This window comes from Nymphalis io, chromosome 23 (assembly GCF_905147045.1).
Source record: "Nymphalis io chromosome 23, ilAglIoxx1.1, whole genome shotgun sequence".
Classification (NCBI taxonomy): Eukaryota; Metazoa; Arthropoda; class Insecta; order Lepidoptera; family Nymphalidae; genus Nymphalis; species Nymphalis io.
The window spans coordinates 214,508-237,296 of NC_065910.1; the positions used below are offsets into that span (position 1 = coordinate 214,508).

The 22,789-nt window shown below is 32.1% G+C and overlaps 1 protein-coding gene across 1 annotated transcript in view; it reads left to right on the top strand.

The window, feature by feature from the left end:
- Nucleotides 1–378: 378 nt before the first annotated feature.
- Nucleotides 379–22,789, top strand: part of LOC126777683 (retinal homeobox protein Rx1-like) — a 47,493-nt gene continuing 25,082 nt past the window's right edge. Inside the window, exons 1-2 of the mRNA XM_050500819.1 lie at nucleotides 379–790; nucleotides 16,306–16,550. Of these exons, the coding sequence (XP_050356776.1) occupies nucleotides 379–790; nucleotides 16,306–16,550 (657 nt within the window). The remainder of the gene's footprint in view (nucleotides 791–16,305; nucleotides 16,551–22,789) is intronic.

A 22,789-nucleotide genomic window follows, 5' to 3' on the forward strand; every position in this document is an offset into this window, starting at 1 on the left:
TTAATGAAATACCTTTTATATTTTTTTATTGAATGTAAATAAATAATAAAAAATCAGAATACAAAAACTTTATTAAATTCAAAAATAGCAAAGAAAATAGTAACAAGTCACTTGCTTCTAAGAATACGATCAGCTAACACTTCGCACAATCGACCCAATCAGAGGTGAAAAACACTATTGAACGCCTCAATACCGTAAGGAACTCCCGAGGGGAAAATGCTAATAGTGCCTCGCGCCTTGCCAAACAAAATCACTTCGCGACCCGAAAATTCGCACTTTCAATGGGCAATTTCACCCCCACCCCAAGCTCCGCCCCTTTCGCAACCCCGACTCGGCACCGGACCGGAGCAGTCAGTCACGCTCGTCCGCTTGAGCAAGATGGACGTATCTGATGATCGATATTACGGCTCCCAAACGCCGGACCGTTCCGAGACTAACAGCCCGCGATCACAAATGAGTAGCCCAAATTCGACATCATCGATCAACGTCACGGACCAGTCTATAACTATGTCGCAGCATCAACAGAACCTTGAGACCTTAAATCGTATGGGGATGTTCTTCCACGCGCAACAGATGCATCTAAATCAGAGCTTCGACGCTGTGAAGACGAGGTTAGGCTTGACCCAAGTGCCCAATGTTAACCAGGGTCCTCGACACACGATAGATGCGATACTGGGACTAAACGGAAGTAGGCAGGCGAGAGTTCAGAGTGAGTTTGAGCAGAGAAGAGAGGAGAGGGAGCGCGAGTGTGATGCTGTGCCTGTGTCGCCCGGCGCCGTGGAAAGCGCGGGTGAGTTTAAATCTATCAATGTCCTAATTACGATTGAACGTGTAAAACTTGCAAAATGAAACTTTGTTGGTGTAAAAAACTCTTTACTCCAACTCGTTGCATTCTTAAATAGGTGCGACTGTTTAAAGCTTTTGTTCTATTTACTCATATACATATTTATAAACGATCCCAAATTAAAAAAATATTTATATTTTAAACTAATTTAAAACCTATTTGTCTTCGTAGCGCTTGACGTAGACTTCGGGACGCTTATTTTTCGGAAGGGTTAGTTTACCGCCCGTCGGAATTGAAATTATATTTATGATTTAAAACGTGCTCATTTGCAAACTATACCTCTAGATACGCTAAAATACATTTCATATGATATAATAGATATATAATAATTTATATAAATATAAAAAAAATACTGTTAAGAATAGACTGAAGTAACGACAGTTTAAATTTTGAAACCATATTGTCTAATGTCTGAGTAATATATTTGCGTAGTAAATAGAGATGGCAAGCTTTAATTACGATTAATAACTTACTTTAAAATAAATAGTTGTCTGTCATTATTATTTAATGAATTTATTTAAACGTATTTTAGTAAATTCAAATCGCAAACTTAAAACGTAAACGGGCGAAAATATTCGCTTTGATTAATTTAAAATTTAGTGTATGGTATATTATATATGTTTTACTTTGATTATTTATGTATATGACGGATTTAATATAAGTACATAAATACATAAAATCTAATCTCCTCTTGTATTTTTACTTACTTACTTCCAAATATAAAAGTTCTACTTGGTTTTTGTTGGTTTGAAAATTATTAAGTCACTTTTTCGTAGCAATAATTAATTGAAATCACAATTATTGCTTATAGTTAATTGATTTTAATACAAGTAGTTGTAATGAGATAAATTTCTGCTTTAGAGGTCGGAAATTTAGGTACACATAAATTTTCATAAGCCATTGAACTCGAAATTAAATCGCTAGTTTCTGAAACGAAAAAGACATCATAAGTAATGTAAATAAATTAATATAACTTTTGATAGACTCAACAAGTTTTGTTAAAAATAAAGACTAAACGTTTAATTGAAATACTCCTCATAATAAATCAATTATTTGCATTTGTAATTTTTAGGCGTTTAGATTATTCCAAACAAACAGACAGACAGACAAATATAAAAAAAATGTTTTGGTTTTGGTATCTTGCAAATATCCATATTAACTTAAAAAGAGGCAGTAATTTTGAATTCACAAACAGATACTTAATGAGAGTAAATATATAGACGATGGTTTAAGTGCGGCGGTGGCTTGTTACCCACCGCGACGCTTATCACCCGGTAGGTGTCTACGTGTCCTTTGACCATTATGAACTTATATTGAACCTCTCATGTTTAGCTCATTTGGCTAGGTAGGTAAAATATTTTTTCTTTTTTATTTGTAATAGGTAGGCCGACGGACCAATGAACCACCACATAGTAAAGGTTCACCACCGCTAATAGAATGTGGCGCTGTAAGAAATTTTTACCATTCCTTACATCACCATGCCGCCTTGGAACCTAAAAAGTTAGAAATAACTTCTTAGGTTCCAATTAAGAGAAATCTTATACCTGTACTTATACTGGCTGACTCACCCTCTAAACTGAAACAAAACAATACTAAGTAATATTATTTAGCCGTAAAATAAGTGATGAGCGGGTGGTACCTACTCAGCGAGCTTGCACAAAGCGCTATCACCAAGTAAACATATTTATGTATTATACTACTAATACCTACTTTGAACTGCTGCGTTTTGATCATCCGTCAGGTAGTTTGCCGTTTTTAAGCCTACGGGATACAACATTTTAGAACCCACTAGTTCCGCTTGGTACATTCTCCAGAATGCCGTCCAATCACGAAAACTTATTCTAATCGTATTATAGCTTGTGTAAATTCAAAATATCAAACTAGCAAATTTTATTGTCTTCCAAATATTTATTTGTCTTAAATATTTTGTTTCTTTAGCGCTTGTTCCTTTATTGCAATTAAACGATTATTTAGTAATTATGTATGTAATATATACAAAGTTATTATAAACCTTATATAACAAGGGTATCAGTAGGTATGAGACGCGTCAAGCGGGAATGGAAATAATATCTATAGGGACGGTCCACGGACTAGGCCGGCCTGCTACTCAGGTCTAGGGTTGCCAAGACATTGATTCTTAGACAAATCAACAAAATTTGTGCAGGCATACAACACATGTTAGTTTTTATTTAAATATATTGGTGACATTTTCGACTCAGATTTTTCCTGCTCGGTACTGTATATACCTAATGAACAATTATAGTAATCAAAAACCACTTGCATACATTGTAAAACTGATTCAAAACCGTCCTCTCAGTTAGGCTACGCATAACCTGTAATATATAATAGATATAGTTCACAAAAAAATTATATATTATGTTATTATTAATATTATCATCATATATAGAGTCATTGATAGTAAAATAAAATATTAATATCAAAAATCACACAAAGTAATAAATGAATTGTAAGAAATTAATAATTTTAAAACGAGCCTTTATATATAAAATCATCAACATTGACGGTTCCTTCATCTGGAGCCAATCCTGCGCGTAGAATTAGGTCATGCTTACCATAAAAATGCATTATCATCGAGCCCGTACCAACATACAAAATTTCAACTCCGTAGTGTAAGAGGAAGTGGTTCTAATTCAATTTGCAAGATTTAATCTTGAACTGAAAAACATTGCTAGTAAGTTAAATGAAAGCTGGAAAAATGTTACAGTGCTTGCTTATTAATCATCTTAATATTGTTTATCATCGCTATTTGTAGACATGCAAATTTAAGTATAAGTAGGGCGGAAGGAAAGGCTTCATGATTTCAATATTGTTTCTATTAAAATATATATAAATAGTATGTAAATAATGTAATTGAAAGGAACATAACATCTTAGCTTCCGAGGTTTCAGTATTGTCAGTGTCAATATCAGTTAGTAGTGGTGACCACTTAACATCAGGTCATACATTTATCAGCGTGCCTGCTCATTTAAAAATTAAAAAAAAAACCACCAGCCTATTTTGACGTATAGTTTTATAATAAATTTAAATAAGTCGTAGGTAGGTAAATTATTGCATTCTATCAAATTAGATAAACAGTGCAAAACTTAAATATCGATATTGCAATCAGTTTATAAAAAATTGTTAAAAATAAAAAACATATTAAATGATAATAACGTTGAACGATTAAACATTTCCGTCTCTAAATAATGTTTTAATTTCATATTCGCGTAACGCAGTTACCTCAAATTACTCAATAAAATTCATTAGTGTTTCACAAAGCTGTCACTTGTCTGCCTTTCAGTTGGTCGGTCGGGCTGTTCTGTCGATTGTAAGAACACAGAGCAGAGATCTTAATAAAAGTGGCATATCAGACAACTCGAAACTTGAAAGTATAAAAGTTACATATTTAGAAAATATTATTAGAAAATATTTTTGTAATATATATATAAACTAATTTTCATTAGTGACTTTATTATTTCCTTGAAATTTATATGAATATAGAAATATGAAATATTAGTTGATTATAACAAGATTATAGAGGTATAAGTATATAGTAAACACAGTAATGTAGCGCTTAACGATTCAAATGTTTTATTCTTGTAAAAGTCTATTAGCAAATGTTTTCATATAAGTGTGTATGTAATTATAGTTACAATACTAAGAGTTATGAAGATAAGGATCTTTCCATTACGTAACTCCACGGCAATTCTTGATAAATAATAAAAAATATCTGAATATTTTTTTTAATTTATGAGCTTAATGGTAACCGACTAATAAGTTTGAATGCAGATAAATACTGCATAATAGCAACAGCCTTTAAATTTCCCACTACTGGGATAAGGATTTTTTGAGAAGAAGGCTTGGACGCTGTTTCAACGCAGGATGGTGGAATACACATGTGGGAGAATTTCAGTAAAATTAGACAATTGAAGGTTTCCTCACGATGTCCTTCGCCGTCAAGCAAGAGATGAATTATAAACACAAATTAAGCATATGAAAATTCAGGGGTGCTTACCCGAGTTTAAATCCATTATCATCGGTTAACTTTCACGCGTTTTAACCACAACGCCATCTCTGCTTACCACTTCCCACTTCGATCCTATTTCGCACTCTTTGGTAGTAAGTTGCAAGATTATCAAAACTAGAAGCAACTGACAGACGCATCCGGTTGTCCGTCGAATATATTTGAATGTTTCTAATTTACTATTAACGTAATGGTAATCGCAGTACAAAAAGTTTGGCAATCTTGCGGTTACTCCAATGTTTTTATCGTTAATAAATGCTAATTGTCTAGTTAGATAAGTCCTAAACTTGTTGTTTCATATAACGAGTTGTCTGATTAACATTTATATGTAATTTAAGGAAATTTAATAATGAAAACCAAAACTTTATTAAATATATAAATAAGTATCGTCTATATATTACAAAATCAAAATATTCTTCATTCTGGTAGAATATTAATATTTTCACAATTTCACTCCTAATACAAACGGTTTTGAATAGTATAATTAAGCTCGAATTGTAGATTCTACCGGTGAACCGGCAAGAAACTCAATAATCATAATCTTGTATTGAATAAAATGTATTATTTATTGAAGTATTAATAAAAACTTAATTACTAAAATTTAAAAATATGGCAAAACTTAATATATTCATCATCATCATCATCTCAGCCGAAAGACTGGCCGAAACACTTACTGGTGGTAGGGCTTTGTGCAAGCTCGTCTGGGTAGGTACCACCCACTCATCAGATATTCTACCGCAAAACAGCAATACTTGATATTGTTGTGTTCCGGTTTGAAGGGTGAGTGAGCCAGTGTAATTACAGGCACAAGGGGCATAAAATCTTAGTTCCCAAGGTTGGTGGCGCATTGGCTATAAGCGATGGTTGACATTTCTTACAATGCCAATGTCTAAGGGCGTTTGGTGACCACTTACCATCAGGTGGCCCATATACTCGTCCACCTTCCTATTCTATATAAAAAAAAAAGACGTCCACTGCTGGACAAAGGCCTCCCCCAAGGATTTCCATTTTGGCCAGTCTTGCGCTGCCCGCATCCAACGCTTCCCGCGACTCTTCTTGTGAATATGAAAACATTCACTGAATTTTATTTGGGCATATTACATATACATTACATTTCTAAAGCCTGATGTAGCTCGTACCAAGTGTCACAATAAAGCAGTTTAACTTGAGCACTTAACTATCAATACGAATGATTACAACTTCCTAGATATTAAACACTAGTTCTTTAACATGTTGCTTGGCAAGTAAAGCAAGGTTTACGCTTGTCTTATCTATCAATTACTGTCTAATCTAAATATACCGGTTAGCTGGTCGCGAGACCACTTATCAATATATATTGAAATGAATGCAGGCATGTCTGTTTGAGATTAATAGACTTCAACACCGTTTTACTGATTACTTTCATAAGTAATTCAAATGCATTGTATGTATTTTTTGTTGTAATTTTGATACTAAATGGCGTTTCGGCACATCAACTTCTATACCGTTTAAGCGGCGCTATGATAATTGGTATACATTTAAACACAGAGAATATCTTGGGGCAAATTGTGTCGGATAGTTGCTGACCAACAAATTTAAAAAGGCTTTGCAGTGCATGCCGGGCAGTGGCCAGTATTACTTAATGCTATTTATATAATATAGAAGTATATATACACTTATATATAACTACTATATTAATCGATTGGATTTTACCTGTAGAGCATTTGTCTGTATGTGTGTTTAACGTAAACAGGTATGTCTTTATTTGTGGTTAATTTTTCGCATCATTTACTACGATAGAGAAGTCTAAAGATATTTTCGTATCGAAGTGCGATAATGTCGAGAGAAATCGGTTAATACGATGTATAAGATGTTCTTAATCCTTGTATTAATATAGAATTGGTTAAAGTACTTACTATGAATTTTTAATTTTAGTTTTTATAGTATTTCTATTTATATTCTTTTAGTAACTTATAAAAATAGTAATAAAAGAAACTGTTTTTTAATTCCTTAAAACAATCAGCGGAAACTTTTTATTATTATTTAACTTAACCATGATTAATCAGTCTATTTTTAATTTAATTTTCGTACTATTTGTAATTAAATTTTTAACTATGTAAATTACGTCAGTTCATGTTGTAAATTAACTTTAAAATACCCACCTAATAAAATTATTAACACTTCCTAACTACCTAAAACATAGTACTTAAGATAAAATAATAGATAAATATATAACATATACATTTCATATTTAATAAATTTTAAAAATTTTGGATTAAGCAACATTAGGTATCGATATACATGAACAAGAACAAGATATACATGTTTAAAATAATTACATAAGCTTTACATTTACCTATTTTAACTTTAATATTTTTACTTTTTAGTAATTTAACCTGATTTCTAGGATTATTTATAAATATGACCTGAATGTAAGGCCAACTTGTAAGGTCGCAGATTCTGACACAACCTACAAATCTGGAAGTCGACAATGATTACACTTCTCTGCCTCGGATAGTATGTAAGGTTATGGGTCCAGCGATTTAAATTCTTTGCAGGCGCATCGGGGGTAATCTCATTGCATAAGAGTAAGGGAAAAGAGAGTGCATTTGCGTTTGCCTGCCCTGTAATATGTCCTTTAGAAAAAACTTCTTTGCGACTTCATTTATGTCTTAAGCGTAATTAATTAGAAAGTGTCACCTGATTGAGTATAACAGTATAACTAAACCGAAGCGATAAAGAAAACCGTTGTTTACATACAAACATTTAATTATATAAAAGTTACGTATCACTAAAATGTATTATACGTATTCGTTGAAGGTCAACGTTTCGTATAATTTCTGTGAAATTATTAATTAGCATTATCGCCTATCGTTGTTAGAGATCTAAAAATGGTCCCGAGCGTTTGTGAAATTCTTATAAAAGTAAATATACAAGTGACATTATAAACACTGACGTGACCACCGATAGGGTTGCGTAACTAGTATTTTATATTTGGAGATATAGAAATAGAACAGACGGACAGACAGCTTGAAAGACATTTTTCTTATGATAATAAATATGTATTCAGATGTTTGTGAATATATAGCATGTATTAAATCTACTGCCTCGTTGGTTCAGTGGCTACGTGTAAGGCCGCAGACCTGGAAGTCCTGGATTCAAATCCCAGGTCGGGCTAATAAAAGTGTTATTAATGAGATTTTGTGTCGAAAATTGTCAGTAGCAGTCCGGAAGTTGGTTTTACACTCCCGTGCCTCGGAAAGCATGTAAAGCCGTTGGTCCTGCGCCTGAAATCTATCCGGTCGTTTCGGATTGCCATCTAATCGGGTTATGAGAGTTAAGGAATAGAGAGTGCACCTGTGTTTGCGCACACACTCGTGCACTATTATATGTCCTGCGCAATTGGCTAATCGCTCTTGAGATTGGCTTCTGTGACCGAAATCGTTCTGGAAGATTATAATTAAATCTTTTATTCAGTCTTTCAATCAGTTGTGCATATATAATTTGCTAAATTAAATATAAAAAAGTAACAATTGCTACGCGCTTGCTACAGAAGACGTCTTAAATAGAGCGAAATGAAAAAAAAAGAACAAAAAAGCCGAGTCGGGACAAACGTTAAGGAGAAAAATAATCTAAAGATTAAATTAATAGTCAAAATCGAAATATATTTTATTCAAAAAGTCTCATAGCCCCTTTTCAATTGTCAGGTCACATGATTAAAGAGAATGAAATTACTTGTCCTGTATGGAAATCAACAAATTTTATACACGCTTTTATCATCTATACACTACTGTATTGTGTAATATTTTATTACATATTTAATTTACATTAAGCTATGAATGCAGTAAAAATTAAAAATATCTGCAGGCTTCTATTATAGAAACGAATACCTTGCCCCAAGCATATTAAGGTAGCGGAGTTTAAGATAGACAACTAAATTAATATGGATCTAAGGTAATTTTTTATAATCACATGTCGTTATGAGACAGTAATAATATTATCATTATAAAATTTTCGGAGTCACTTACGTCATTTATCAAATTGTTGACCTTTTTCAGGAAGCTACGGTTCCTATTGACGTTATAATATAGGATCACGCCAACAACTTATAATCTGAAAACATACAACAATAATAATAGCATATCATTAGAAAAATAAGAAAAATGTTTTAATGTACATCTATTTTTATAATTATAAGTTATTATGTTTTATGTTAATTTTTCGCAGTTTGAATACTTAAAATGTTTAATGTACATTTTATATGTACACACATAGTACACAAAGTATAAGAAATTAAATGATCATTATAAAACTCTTGATTAGCCAATTATATAAATGTTTGTGTAATAGCTCATCTTATACACCGTTCACACAAGTCTTTTTTTAACGAACAGCGAAAACTATTTGAAACTTCTAAAATAGATCTTTAATAAAATAAAATCTCTAAAACTTTGCCGTCTTTCAACTTTTATTGAATCAAGTTTTTTGTTGTAAACGATTCGACCTCTGTGAAGTGATTTGCAAATCGTTAGCAAAAAGTTCGACGTCCAATTATTCTGTATGTCACATAACACAAATTATTTTGGTATTTCGGTCGCTATAAGGAGATATAATCAAGCAAGGTCGTGGATAAAATGTAGTTATAATAATAAATGTTGAACTCGCGTTCCCTTCCAAGTATTTAAGGCTTTGCGTGCGATAAAAACTAACTGAGCTTGTTAAATATTACAACAGTTTGACCGAATTAGTATTAATTAGCGCTTTCCTTTGGTATTTATTTTGAAATTATCCTAGAAAAATTAGTTGAAATTAGCTGACGTTAGCTGGCGTTACTATAGATATAAAACAAAGTTTTAATTAAACAACGATAATAGAATGCGAATGATGGTTATATTAAAATATTGGTTAATAGGTAAACGCTATCATAGAATATTTTTATAATAAACCCTGTAAGAGCTCAGCGTATCAGCGCAAGAAATGAACGAAGGAATGTAGTACATAATGTTACATTTTATAACATTTATCAGTATAAAAAAATCAGTTTTAGACATTAAGCTAAAAGTAAAAAATAATAAGTGTTCCTCTTCTTTTTATGATAAGGTTTAAAACTTTTAGCATCACGATGCTAAAAGTTATGCCATGGTATTTGATAATATATAGCATTGTCACTGAAACACACCGACGTGTGTATATTTTTCAAATAAAATATAAAAGATTTTACCTGTTCCCCTGCTGGGTGAAGGTCTGATCAAATATAGGACGCTTTATCTGTTTATATTTCGTAAATAAATGAATACATATGTAGCAATCACACAATACTACGACATTCATAGCCATACGTTTAAGTATAGCACAGAGCCATTACCGTCGGGATGAGCGGTGGTCGGCGTGATAATCGAATCGCAACGTAATCGCGCCCGAATCGATTGTGGACCGCAAATCGAGTACTAATGAAGCTTTAGATTATTCCGATGTGAGCGCAAAATGGCGGTGCTGGTGCAATTATGGGCTACGGTTCGTGCTATTTGTTTGTTGTTGTTTTAAACAAATGTTGTCGTTGTATGAATTGATCTCGATTATTTTATTTCGGACTAGTTGATTAAGGACTATAATAAATAAATATTGTGATCATCAAATAAACAAAAACTACTCGACCGATTTTGATGAAACTGCTTAAAAGCTTATTAGATTTAAAAACTACTACGTATTTTATCACGTTGCGATGACGAAAGCGGAGATTAACTGTAAAACCACTATGTAAATCCATATATATTAAATGAAAAGAGGACGTCGCTATAAACTTAAATAGATGCAGGTGAAACCGGGAGCTTAAGCTGGTATTATATAAATATTAACTGATCTTCCCGACTTCGTATGGGTAAAATCATAATTATATACAAACATACGTCTCGAAAGAGATAAATTTTAAGTCAATCGGACTTATAGTTTTCGTGATCTCGTGATGAGTCAAGTCATTCAGTGGCATCGCTTATATATAGATTTAATATAATATAAACATGTAGGACTAACGCCATTCTAATTGTAATTACTCAAAGAGTCAGCGTGGGCGCCATATTAATTGTATTTACGAGTTATGAGTCTTAATTTTCATACTTGTCTCAAGTCGTGCCAATAAAAAGAAATTAAATAACGAACCCATTTGTAAAATCATTAATGCCGAAGAGCTTTAATATGTAGCAACACGGCAAATCTGACACATGATTAGGGTTACCAGAGAAAAAAAACAAGAGCCCATTATGGCGGTGATGCCGCGAGTGTTACCAGATTATCGATAATTATTACAAAAAGGAGACGAGAGATCGTATCGCGATAAGTGTAAAACATCTTAATGCGTTGCCCATAATGTTTTTATTTGTTTTCTATCGCTGTCGTAATCTTGAGTAATCTAATATACCTATCCCACTCCAACTAGAGATGTTCGCTTACGAGTGAGGGAGTTATGTATATTTGTATTTTGACGTTTGATTGCTCAATCTGAAACGCTTCAACTATGTCACTGAGATTTCGTTTTGCCTAATCTCTGTTACAAGTGACATGCGATGTCAATTTCTTTTTATTGAATTAAAATGTTTATTTAATCCTGTTTTGAGTGAGATAATTCGATCAACTTGTTGAATTGTATTAATATTTTAACATTGATAAACAATTTGGAACGTACGTTAATTACTTTTCGTACTGTAGAATTAGACTTATGTATATTATAATAACACAAATTAAACTTGACTGGAATATATAGTTTCAGGTTTTTAAAATCATTATTATTATTATTATAAGTAACTAAGGTTTGGTTTATGTATTTTTTAATTTATGTATAATAACATCCAGTTGATAAATTTTTGATAATTAATAAGCAAATAATAAATAAATAAGCAAACTTCGATATTGAATCAAGATTTTGCCTTTGATAACATCCTTGTGACAGGAAAACTGTATATGTTCGATGATATACTTACATAACGATTAAAAAACAATAATTAAAAAAATAACAACAAATTAACACATACACAAAAACACCATACGTAAGTATGCACACTAAAACATTAAACTAATTTTACTTTAATTTATCGCTTAGTTTTTAATATATCTATTTTGGCTTTATTTACGAATAATATGATATTTAATGTAATAATTTTAGATACAAGCTGTGGGGTTACCTAATAAATAAATGAATACTGCCACATGAGGATTATCTACCGTCCACTGTTCAAACCGCGGCAGCAGTGTGGTGTATAAGCTACAAATGAGTACAAGTGAGACATTGATATTTATGTCATCGTCGTATAAATGCAATAAGGTTGCGATTTAGTTCCATAGTGCTAATTCCTTAATCGCACAAATTACTTTGAGATGCATACAAAAACAAAATTAACAATTTGAGAAAACGTAACGATATTATCGTTAAAGTTCACCATAATTTTACGAGAGTTAACAAATTGATTGTATTAAATTTTTTAAACAATTATTTGTCAAGTAAAACCAACATTCACAACGACTGGTAAAATTGTAATGAAATGGGAAACCGCTGTTGGAACGCTATCGCATCATGCAAACAGTTACGAGTTGTGTAAATAATTGATGTCCGCCTGCAGTCGTAACCAGCGGCCGCGGTGTTTGTGTTACGAGTGCTGCAGTTATGGCGCCAAAACACTAGTCATAACAGATAACTAACAAAAATATTACCGTTTAAATACAGGTGTATTCCAGCCTAATCGTGTTATTATTTTATACTTATTACTAGCGTATAACAGTATTACCGGGGACCTTTTTTACATACAAAATTTTTCGTATTTCAATTATTATGCGTTATATTAATTAACATTATTTCGGACTGAAATAAATTGCACCTTTAAATTGATTATACGTCATCCTATTTAGCAAACTATGTGAAACTTCCATGAACAATCCACTTGCAAGCAGGGGTATAATTAATTAATCAAATCTTAAATTAAGTCAAATACTTATACCAAAAATTATATCATATATAATTTATATTTAAAGTTCATATACTTACTAAAAAAACTACGTAAATGAACGTCTGTGTTAAAAATGAAAGTTAAATTCTTTATTCAAAATTATACTAATTTTTTTATTTGAAATAAACACCTAAACTGAGAAAAGCCGGTGAAAAAAACTTAGCGGGATTTTTACAATTGTTATTCACAGTGAAATTATTTATATTTCTGTTAGAAACGGCCTGGAGGCGATCGTTTAATTCCCAAGTTGTGTTAAGTCTTGTTAGATTTATAATATCCTGTAACACACAAGCGTTACAACAACAACATTAGTGCAAAAGGTATTATATAATTAGAAGTTCATAAAAGATAATAAATGTGGGAATAAAACATTGGGATCGTCGCCTGGTTATTTCTATATTTACTATGTATATTATGTTTTTTTTTTCGTTTATATATCATAATTATTATTTATAATTTACTAAATTGCTTGTTTACTGCCATTCATGAATTAGTTTTAAGTTGAAACTTGATTGGTGTGTGAACGAGTTAATTGTTGTATGATGTATGTGGCGTGGACTGTATGTTATAATAAAAAAAATAATGTAATTATTAAATTTGACAAATAAAAACTTGACTTTCTTTCTCTTTGTTATATTTTGTAACTTATTTTTTATTCTGAAACTTGATAAAATTTTAATACCGTTTTATATCCAATCAAAGTATTATATATACGAATAACAATTACTCATACAATATTATATCAGATTGCAACATCGAGTATGAAGTACAAATAGTCTAAATTTGAATATAATTGCATTATCGTTGAAGATACATTAGCATCTAGATTAACATACGCAAACAATTGCGCTGTTTGATTTATTGTACGCCCTTAATTGCAGACTCGCCGACAACAGCTGAACACTATAATCAAATAATTCTTGCTAAGACTTTTATTACTCGTACTTAATAATAGTTTATTTCTCTTGACCATTTCTCTTATAACCTTTCGGTTTTAATATGAATTCATATTAATTTTTATCCTTAGGATAACATCAATTTTAGGTTCTTTGGTTTATTTTTTATGATCTTAAAACAAAACAGTTCTAAGTACAAAGTCTGAGATAATTATTTTTTAGACGTTATAATCGCAGTCATAATAACATGCTTATCATATACTTATATCAGTACAGTACAGTAACAGTCTGTTAATGTCCCACTGCTGGGCTAAGGCCTCCTCTCCCTTTTGAGGAGAAGGTTTAGAGCTTATTCCACCACGCTGCTCCAATGCGGGTTGGTATAATACACATGTGGCATAATTTCAATGAAATTAGACACATGCAGGTTTCCTCACGATGTTTTCCTTCACCGTCAAGCACGAGATGAACTATAATCACAAATTAAGCACATGAAAATTCAGTGGTGCTTGCCCGGGTTTGAACCCACGTTCGACAGTTAAGATTCACGCGTTCTAACCACTAGGCTATCTCGGCTTTTATATCATACCATCTTATATCATATCCATACATATACAAGTACATATCTGATTAAAAAATTATATGTATTAATATTATAAAAAGGAAATAATTGTTTTTTTTTAACTCTGAAACGACTGAATCAGTTTTTTATAATTCATTCACTATTACTTCACCCAGAAGTAACATAGGCTATATTTTAGTTTAGTACTAATAAGATATCAAGCTGATATTTGTAAAGCAAGCCAGAAGAATAAGCGCTACCGAGCTGCTTTATCCGCATGTGCGTGTTTTTATACTCATACAGTCACAAACTGAATTCAACGCGGGTGAAGCCGCGCACAACTAGTACTTTATTTAAATAATCTCTTAAAAGTAAAGTTGACTCAAGGTGTCACTAGATTAAATTAAAGGTAGAACATCCACCGGGAACCTGCTAGAAAATAACAAGTAAAAGTTTAAAAACTAAAATCTGACTACTTAAAAAGCGCGCTCTGAAAAGTATAACGTGATTTTATAAGTTTTATCCAATAATCGAGTTAATTCAAGCAAAGCAGCGAGCAAGAGCTAGTATATTTGAAATGTGCTAATAAAACCCTTTCATTGGATCCCTAAGACGGCTCTTTTATTTTGTAATTCAAAACTTTTGTCCTCTGAAGACGTCATTATGAATTTCGAGTGACTTCACATAGCCTATAACCAGCGAAAGCTTCTAACGATACTTCATTCTCGTATTATGTTAAGTAGTTTAAAAGTTATGCGGGAACAGACGAACGTACATACCGATTGAAATATGCCCTCCGTAGCCGGCTAGACATCAAGTAACATCATTAACGTCACAGCTACAATTCACATCGACCCGTTATACCTAATCTTTGTTAGTAGTCAAATTGTCCAACAGCTTATTTGTGTCAACAACGTGCTAAGCGACAAAGTGGAATCACTCTTTTAACTTTTATATATATCATTAAATATGTTTTTTTTTTGATTTTAGTATATTTTATGTATTGAATAATATGCTATTAGTTATATAGGACACCTTTGCATGTAATTTAATTTTTGTAGTTTGGTGTTATTCAATGCACATAACATCTATGTGCCTTATATATATAATCTGATAATTTTTAACCGCTTTAAATATTCATTATATGGGTACGTTACCTGTTTCATACATATAATACATGCTTGCCTGCAGCTTGCCAGATTCAATTTGACGTTACAGCTCCGTCCGTTAGGGTCGTGACGTGGCGTTACACAGCCTTAAACCTTCATTAATATACGAATTATTAAATGCAAAAACATTTTCTAATTCCAGATATAACTTTGTCCAATTGCACAAACTAAAAAAAGGCAGTCATAAGGGCCGCAACTAGAAATGAAAACTTGAAACTGTTCATTATATTTCTCCAATTTCCACATCTACTCTCCAAGTAATAATTCTATCCCTTTTTATTATAAGCTTTCATCAAAAAACAAATTTTGTCGCAAACTCGGTACGAAATATAAATATAGCTTCATTTAAATAAATAATAGTTAAAATACACTTATATTATTTGTATATACTGTTAGTATTTAGATAAATTTCAATCATTATTATCCGCATTAATTCGATAATACTTAAATTATTTGTACTTTCAACGATTTTAATATATATTTTAACATTAGCATGTCGGTGAAGCCACTAGTCTTTCCCCTACAATAAGCCAGCGCCTAAAGAAGGTTTTACTTAAAAAAAACTTTATCTACAAATGTTTAAAAATAATTAACAGAAGTAACAATGTATTCCTAGTTCTTCTGTTGTTTTATAATGTATTTAAGCATTTAACGCCATCGTGAATATCTGCTTAGCACAAAGATCGACTGGCAGAGAATACCAAGACGCTGTTAAGACAGACACATGTACAATACAATAAATAACTAAAAAATACACATAAAGAAAACAATTAATTTAAAAAAATAGCATAAGAAAGTCCATTGTTCATAAATGTCAATATATATTCGTCTTTCCAGGTGAAGGTTCATGCAATAGCAATGATGGTTTCCAAGCACCGGTAGATGATAAATCAGCCAGTGACGATGACGCGCCTCGTCCAGGTTCCGCAGCGGATAAAAAGAAACATCGCAGGAACCGTACAACGTTTACCACCTACCAGCTGCACGAGCTGGAGCGAGCTTTCGAAAAGAGCCACTACCCAGACGTGTACTCACGGGAGGAACTCGCGATGAAAGTCAACTTGCCTGAAGTCAGAGTTCAGGTAAGTTTTTTAATTATCGATAAAATTTACAGACAAAATATTATGAACTTGTGAGAAAACTGTAAGTATTCCAATTCAGCAGAAATTCTGAACTCAGATTTGCCGTTTCATTTAATAATTGTTAATTGTTACTACTACTTATATATATTAACAATGACTATTGAAATTCAGTGTTAACAAACTAAGCGTAGTACAATATATATTAATTTCGAATATCCTTCAAACCATTCAACATACAAAAAGCGGAACTAAATAATATCGCCCTTTATTAAGTGAAATGTGAAGTTCGCAAATAGAATTGCCTGGAAGGGTAAGGGCCTATAATGAACCCAAGGGGCTTATGTCACTCAATCCCCTGTACGAAAGACGAACATATGTCAAACCAACACCAACATTACGAGAACTGCGGGACCCCCTATAACAGAAACTGCCAAGACAGCCAAAACGTGATCGAAGAGATCATTTTACTCTGGTCGTGACCTAATTGCTTCCTTGGGACATCGCCAAAAATGAAAAAGTTCAAGCCAATTTAGTGTTTATCCCATTGGCGAAAAGATTAATTAAAACGCATTTTGTGGTTGCGACTTTTGTCAAATGGTGCGGTTGTAGCTAATCTGGTAGTTAATAAAGGGTTACGAATGTTTTTGATGGGAAAACGTGTCATTTTGCAACGCTATTGGAAAGATTAACAGGCAACGGTACGAGACGGCTGTTGTCAGTATTGTTGCACTGTCTGCCGAAACTTGCTTTGTACACTTATGGGTTTCTTACAAATTAAATGATAAACGTTTTTTTTATGTTTTCATTTCGTTTTAAATTCCAATTGTAGACGAGACCGTTATAATGTACGTCCATATTTTTACTAAATTTGATAGAATCAATTTGCTTTTTGTTTAATTATCTTTTTTTTTTAATTTGAAATATTTAAAGAACTACCTGAATACTACCCGTTTTGACTTCGTACGGGTGAGATTTTATACCGTGCTATTTTTTAATCAATGAGATATATAAATTCGCCAACCGATCAAATCTTCCCTACAATGCTGGGACTGAAGCATCATACAACATGTCCTGTGTATGTTTTCATTCGTTTATAGTATATATCTCGTAAAATGTCTGTAGTAACTGGACCCAACTATAATGTTAGCACGTGAAAGACAATATTTATCAACATAAATCGCATAAAATTAATATGTTATTAATTTTGATAAGTCTTTAATTTGATGACAATTAAACTAAACTACACGTCGTCATTTAAAAATGGTTACAGTGAGTTATCTATAAAAGATATGCTTGATATGATTGTGAACTTCTTTTAGGACCTTTCAATAGGTTAATACAGCTATGCATAATTTTTGTGCGTCTTGAAATATTTACTTAGCGTGCATTTCAAGATGCACGACTTTTTTTCCTTTTTTAGGTATTAGCTTGCACTATAAGAAATACAAACCACTACTCACGTCGACATTACGTCGTCTAGCGCCTTCGATCACTAATAAAAACAGTGATCGAAGTCTAGCGCGGAAAATAAGATGTTATATTCCTTGTACTCTAATATGACACTAAAATGACAGCCTTTAAATGTTCCACTGCTGCTGCACCAATGCGGGTCGGTGGATATACGTATGTACATAAAACAGATTATCAGTGAACAAACCAGTGAATAATAGAACAGATTTCGGCAAATTTAATTTTAGAAAAGTGCATGTATTTCACGGCAAATTATACTGTTTATCCGCAATTCATCAATTTCTTGACCCGCTGATAGTTTCAATTACCACCCCTTGCGTTCTCGTGGCGGTCATCGCTCTGAACTGGCGCCAAATTACCCGTTCCCGTTAATGTCTTAATTACAACGAAAAAGATGTTTTTGCTCGGTTTTTAAGCGAGGGTAGTATTAACAATTACCTCGGTGATTACTTCAGCCCTTCACTTAACGTTCTATTTATATAAATGATTCGTTTGTTTACTCCTCTGGTTTATTTCAGTCAAAGAAAATGAGATTATTATATGAATAATGAACAAATGCCGAAAATTTTCCATATATTGTAATGCGTATATTAACTTCAACCAGCATTGTTTATAAAAGGATAACAATTGAATTAATAGTAATTATATATTTTAAAATTATTAAATTTTTAATTAATGGTAGCAATTCAATAAGAGTTTATAAGAAAACCGAGATAGCAGACAAATCAAGCTGTAAGTAGTTATAATAACAACGATTACGCTTTTACAAGCACTTTACGATGCTATATTAAACTGTAAACTAACCCCGTTTCTGAATGCAGACGCTAGCGGGAATAACTGATAAGAAACTCAATATTTACTAAATAACACAGTCATGATAATTAAATACAATTATATCGCCGACCTGAGAATCAACAAATACTAACTCCACGCTTCGCAATCTTGTGTTGATTTTTACTTATTTATTTATCAATTGGCGTTGTAAATCTGACGTAGATTGACGGTGCAATAAACAATCTCTGTTAAAGTGATAGCGCTTTAAAGCTAAGTATTCGCTAGACGGTGCTATAGAAATCAGTATAGTAGCGTTGATACGCAAGCAAGCGCGGGTTTAAGCAAATTACCGGTCGCGTCCGACGTCGCCCGTCCTTAACTACTCCAACTACATCCAACTATATTTTGATATTGATGCCTTCGAATATTCTAGCGAGTACTACGTATGTATACATAGTGAGTACTATGTACGTATACACAGTACTCTACTACACAGTACTCTAGTTTTTGTATTTTGAAATATATGGTAAGATAAGTAATACCAGCGATATTTTTTTTTCTCATAAATAATAATAATATAAATGCGAAAGTAAATCTGTTTGTCTATTACAAACACATATATATATAATGTATACGACTCATAATCCAAAAGACTTAAAAATATCTTTCGATTCAGCTTGAGGTATTTCAAAAAGCAGATATTTCTATAATTTAATTACCGTTGGTAGAGCTTTGTGCAAGCTCGTCTGGGTACCACCCTTTCATCAAATATTCTACCACAAAACAGCAGTACTTGGTATTGTTGTGTTGCGGTTTGGGTGAGTGAGTCAGTGTAATATCAGACACAAGTGACATAACATCTTAGTTCCCAAGGTTGGTGGCGCATTGGTGATGTAAGTTAACATTTCTTACAAAGCCAATGTCTATGGGCGTTGGTGACCACTTACCATCAGGTGGCCCATATGCTCATCCACCTTACTATTCTAAAAAAAATTCATTGAATTATTAATAACATTACATTATTACAAATGTACGTTGTAAAACATTTCAATCACATCGTCCCGCTGTTTTTCCGTTACTACCCCGCATAATACAAGCTATTAAGCACTTATACTTATCTTATCTTTATCTATATCTATTGTGACAATAGAACTAAGCTGAATGGAGTCACTCACACGTATTGTATTGTTAACTGCAGATCCGTGACCTCTTGAATTGAACAATTGAATGTAAAGCTAACGTGAATGAATGAACGACGTATTCGTTTATTTGTATAATTATAAGTTAATATGTCATTAATTTATAGAAATCATCATTAAGACGTCAGAAATATTCCATGTTGTAACGCTTGTTAACTTAAAAATAGTTTTGTACTCATAATTTAATTTAATTATTCATTTTTTCTTTATATTCAAATTTGTATTTTCAAAATAAACAAAAAAAATTGAGTTTCGCCCGTTTTACTGTCTGGGTATTGTCTATTACTGGGTGGTAGTCGTTTTCTAGTTTAAAGGGTGAGTGAGCCAGTGTTATTACAGGCACATTTTTCTTCAGGTGATTATTTCCAAAACAGTAGTAGAACTAACATTTAATAAGGAATTTAACATTGCCTTAAGACCGTTTGGTATGTCTAACTTCATTAGATTGAAGTCAAATATATAAATAGATCTCAGCTAATAAAATTAATTAAAATATCTTTTACAGTTTGTCTTTTTAGTTTGTTACATACGAGTCGTATTGTATTTTCAGAGCGTATTAAAGTACAATGGATTCGCGATAGTAATCGCATTCGCTACATTTAACGCACTATTGAATTAGGGTTACCATAATATGTGTTTATGTTTCGTATTTCGTATTCGTATGTGTGTATGTTTGTCGTTGCTACATTTTTCACAAGTATCTAAGTAAGATAGAAATATTTTTGTAAATAAAATCTATTTTTATATAATGAGAAAAATATTTCGGGTTATGTATGTATATATGTATATAACGTTTTCGTATGTAGCCTTGAGGTGAAGCCTTTAGATTATTAGATTATTAATGAAATCCCAAAAATGTCAAGATTTGTTTTATTTAAGGTATTCATTATAATAATAATATTTTGAAGATATTTTAAATTCTATATTTTTAAATGGTACCAGTTAAATATTTAATAAAAAAAAACATTAACAGATTCTATATTTTGAACAGATGAGTGTTTGATATTAAATCTCTTTAATTATAAAAATTTAAAAATTATATTTTGAGTTTCCTCATGAAACATCGATACAAAGAAAATCATATCAATAGTGCTGTCATCACAAATATGTTTCTTGATTATGTTTACTCATGTTTATTTAATGGTATTATATTTATGACGCTGTAAAGCTAATATAATTATGCTTAAAAACAACTCAACGTGAGAGCACCCTACATTTCAACTGTAATAAAACGTCACTGTCCCCAAAGTTGCAAACACTTGCTCCCCCTACACCTCAATTGCTTGTCACTTATCATTCGCACGCTCGACTTGCGACAGAAATGCGCTAATAAACGTTTTTGTACGAAACACCCTGTATAAAACTTGACGACATTGGATATATAACCTTATTCGATTGCATTACGGTTCTTGTTTGTGTGTATTTGTTTTTTTTTCATCGTAGGGTTGAAATAAAATACGTTTTATAATGTTTGTTTGGCGTGAACGCATTGTTTCGGACGGTTTCGCGCGTTAAGAATGTTTTTCTTTGGTATCGTTTTCAATGGGCATTTTTAGTGTAATTATGGGGTCGATCGGTATCAAGAGTAATGGGTCGTTATTAGCATTGTTATCGGTTGGGATTATTACAAATAAATGATATGCAATCATGTATATACTCATTTTAAATGACTTTTATTTTTTTTTTGTCTCAGTCTCACATACGTGTTGCCCATGCCTTTATTGTATCTTCCTATCGGTTTATAGTTTGGTAGTTTTTTGTGTCTGCTTGTTTTCGTTTCTTGACAGAATCACAATAAAAAAAAATTGAAATTGTTTTGTGTCAGTTGTCTTACTTTATTAAGTATGAAGTCACTTCATTGATTTAAATATTGAATTTGATATAACGTGTTACTTTTCTATAAATGTATTTTAAAAACAATTACTTATGTATATACTATATACATAAGTATAACACTTCATGGTAGGGTTTTGTGCAAGCTTATAGGCAGGAACGGGTGGTACTTCTCACTTATTCTACCGCCAAACAACATACTTAATATTCTTGTGTTCCGTTTATATGCTAAGTGAGCAAGTGTAATTACAGACGAAAGCTTCATATCTAAGAATGATTTTTGAATGATTGGTTTATATTTGTTATACCAGTGTATAAGGGCGAAGGGCGCGGCGAATCATCAGGCTGGTAATAAATAAATTAATCGATAAATAATATACAAATTACACTTCCATATTTTAATTCAGACTTGTTGAATTAAAAAAGCACATAGGTAGTACATAAACCTATTGATTTAATATTATTTTGTACATGTTTCGTCAATGTAAACTAAAACATACAGCATACCTTTATTCTCAGTAGGATGGAAACAACAAACTGCAGAGTAACGAGTTAACAGAGTGCGCGGACTCGATTAGCGCGCGACGTGTTAGCGCGCCATTAATTTCTATTATAACTTAAGTCCTATGAGCTTGATCTAGATCTAGAACTACTGGATATGTACAAAATGCTCTTTTATATTCTGGCAGCTAAATACCTGCTAAGAAAATTTAAAAAAAAAAATAGTGGCATTCACATGGTTTTTGATGTGCAATGAGTCGTATGCCTGTGTATGTGTATGCCCTCTATTGTGTATAGCGCGTACCTATGATATATACATCATTGCTAAAAACATTACAATAATAAGAAATTTTATGTTATTCCAATAAACTTCTTCAATTATGAATTATTTCAATAACCATCTGTCCGAAGACACAATTTAAAAAAACCTTAATTTACTGGTGGTAGGGCTTTGTGCAAGCT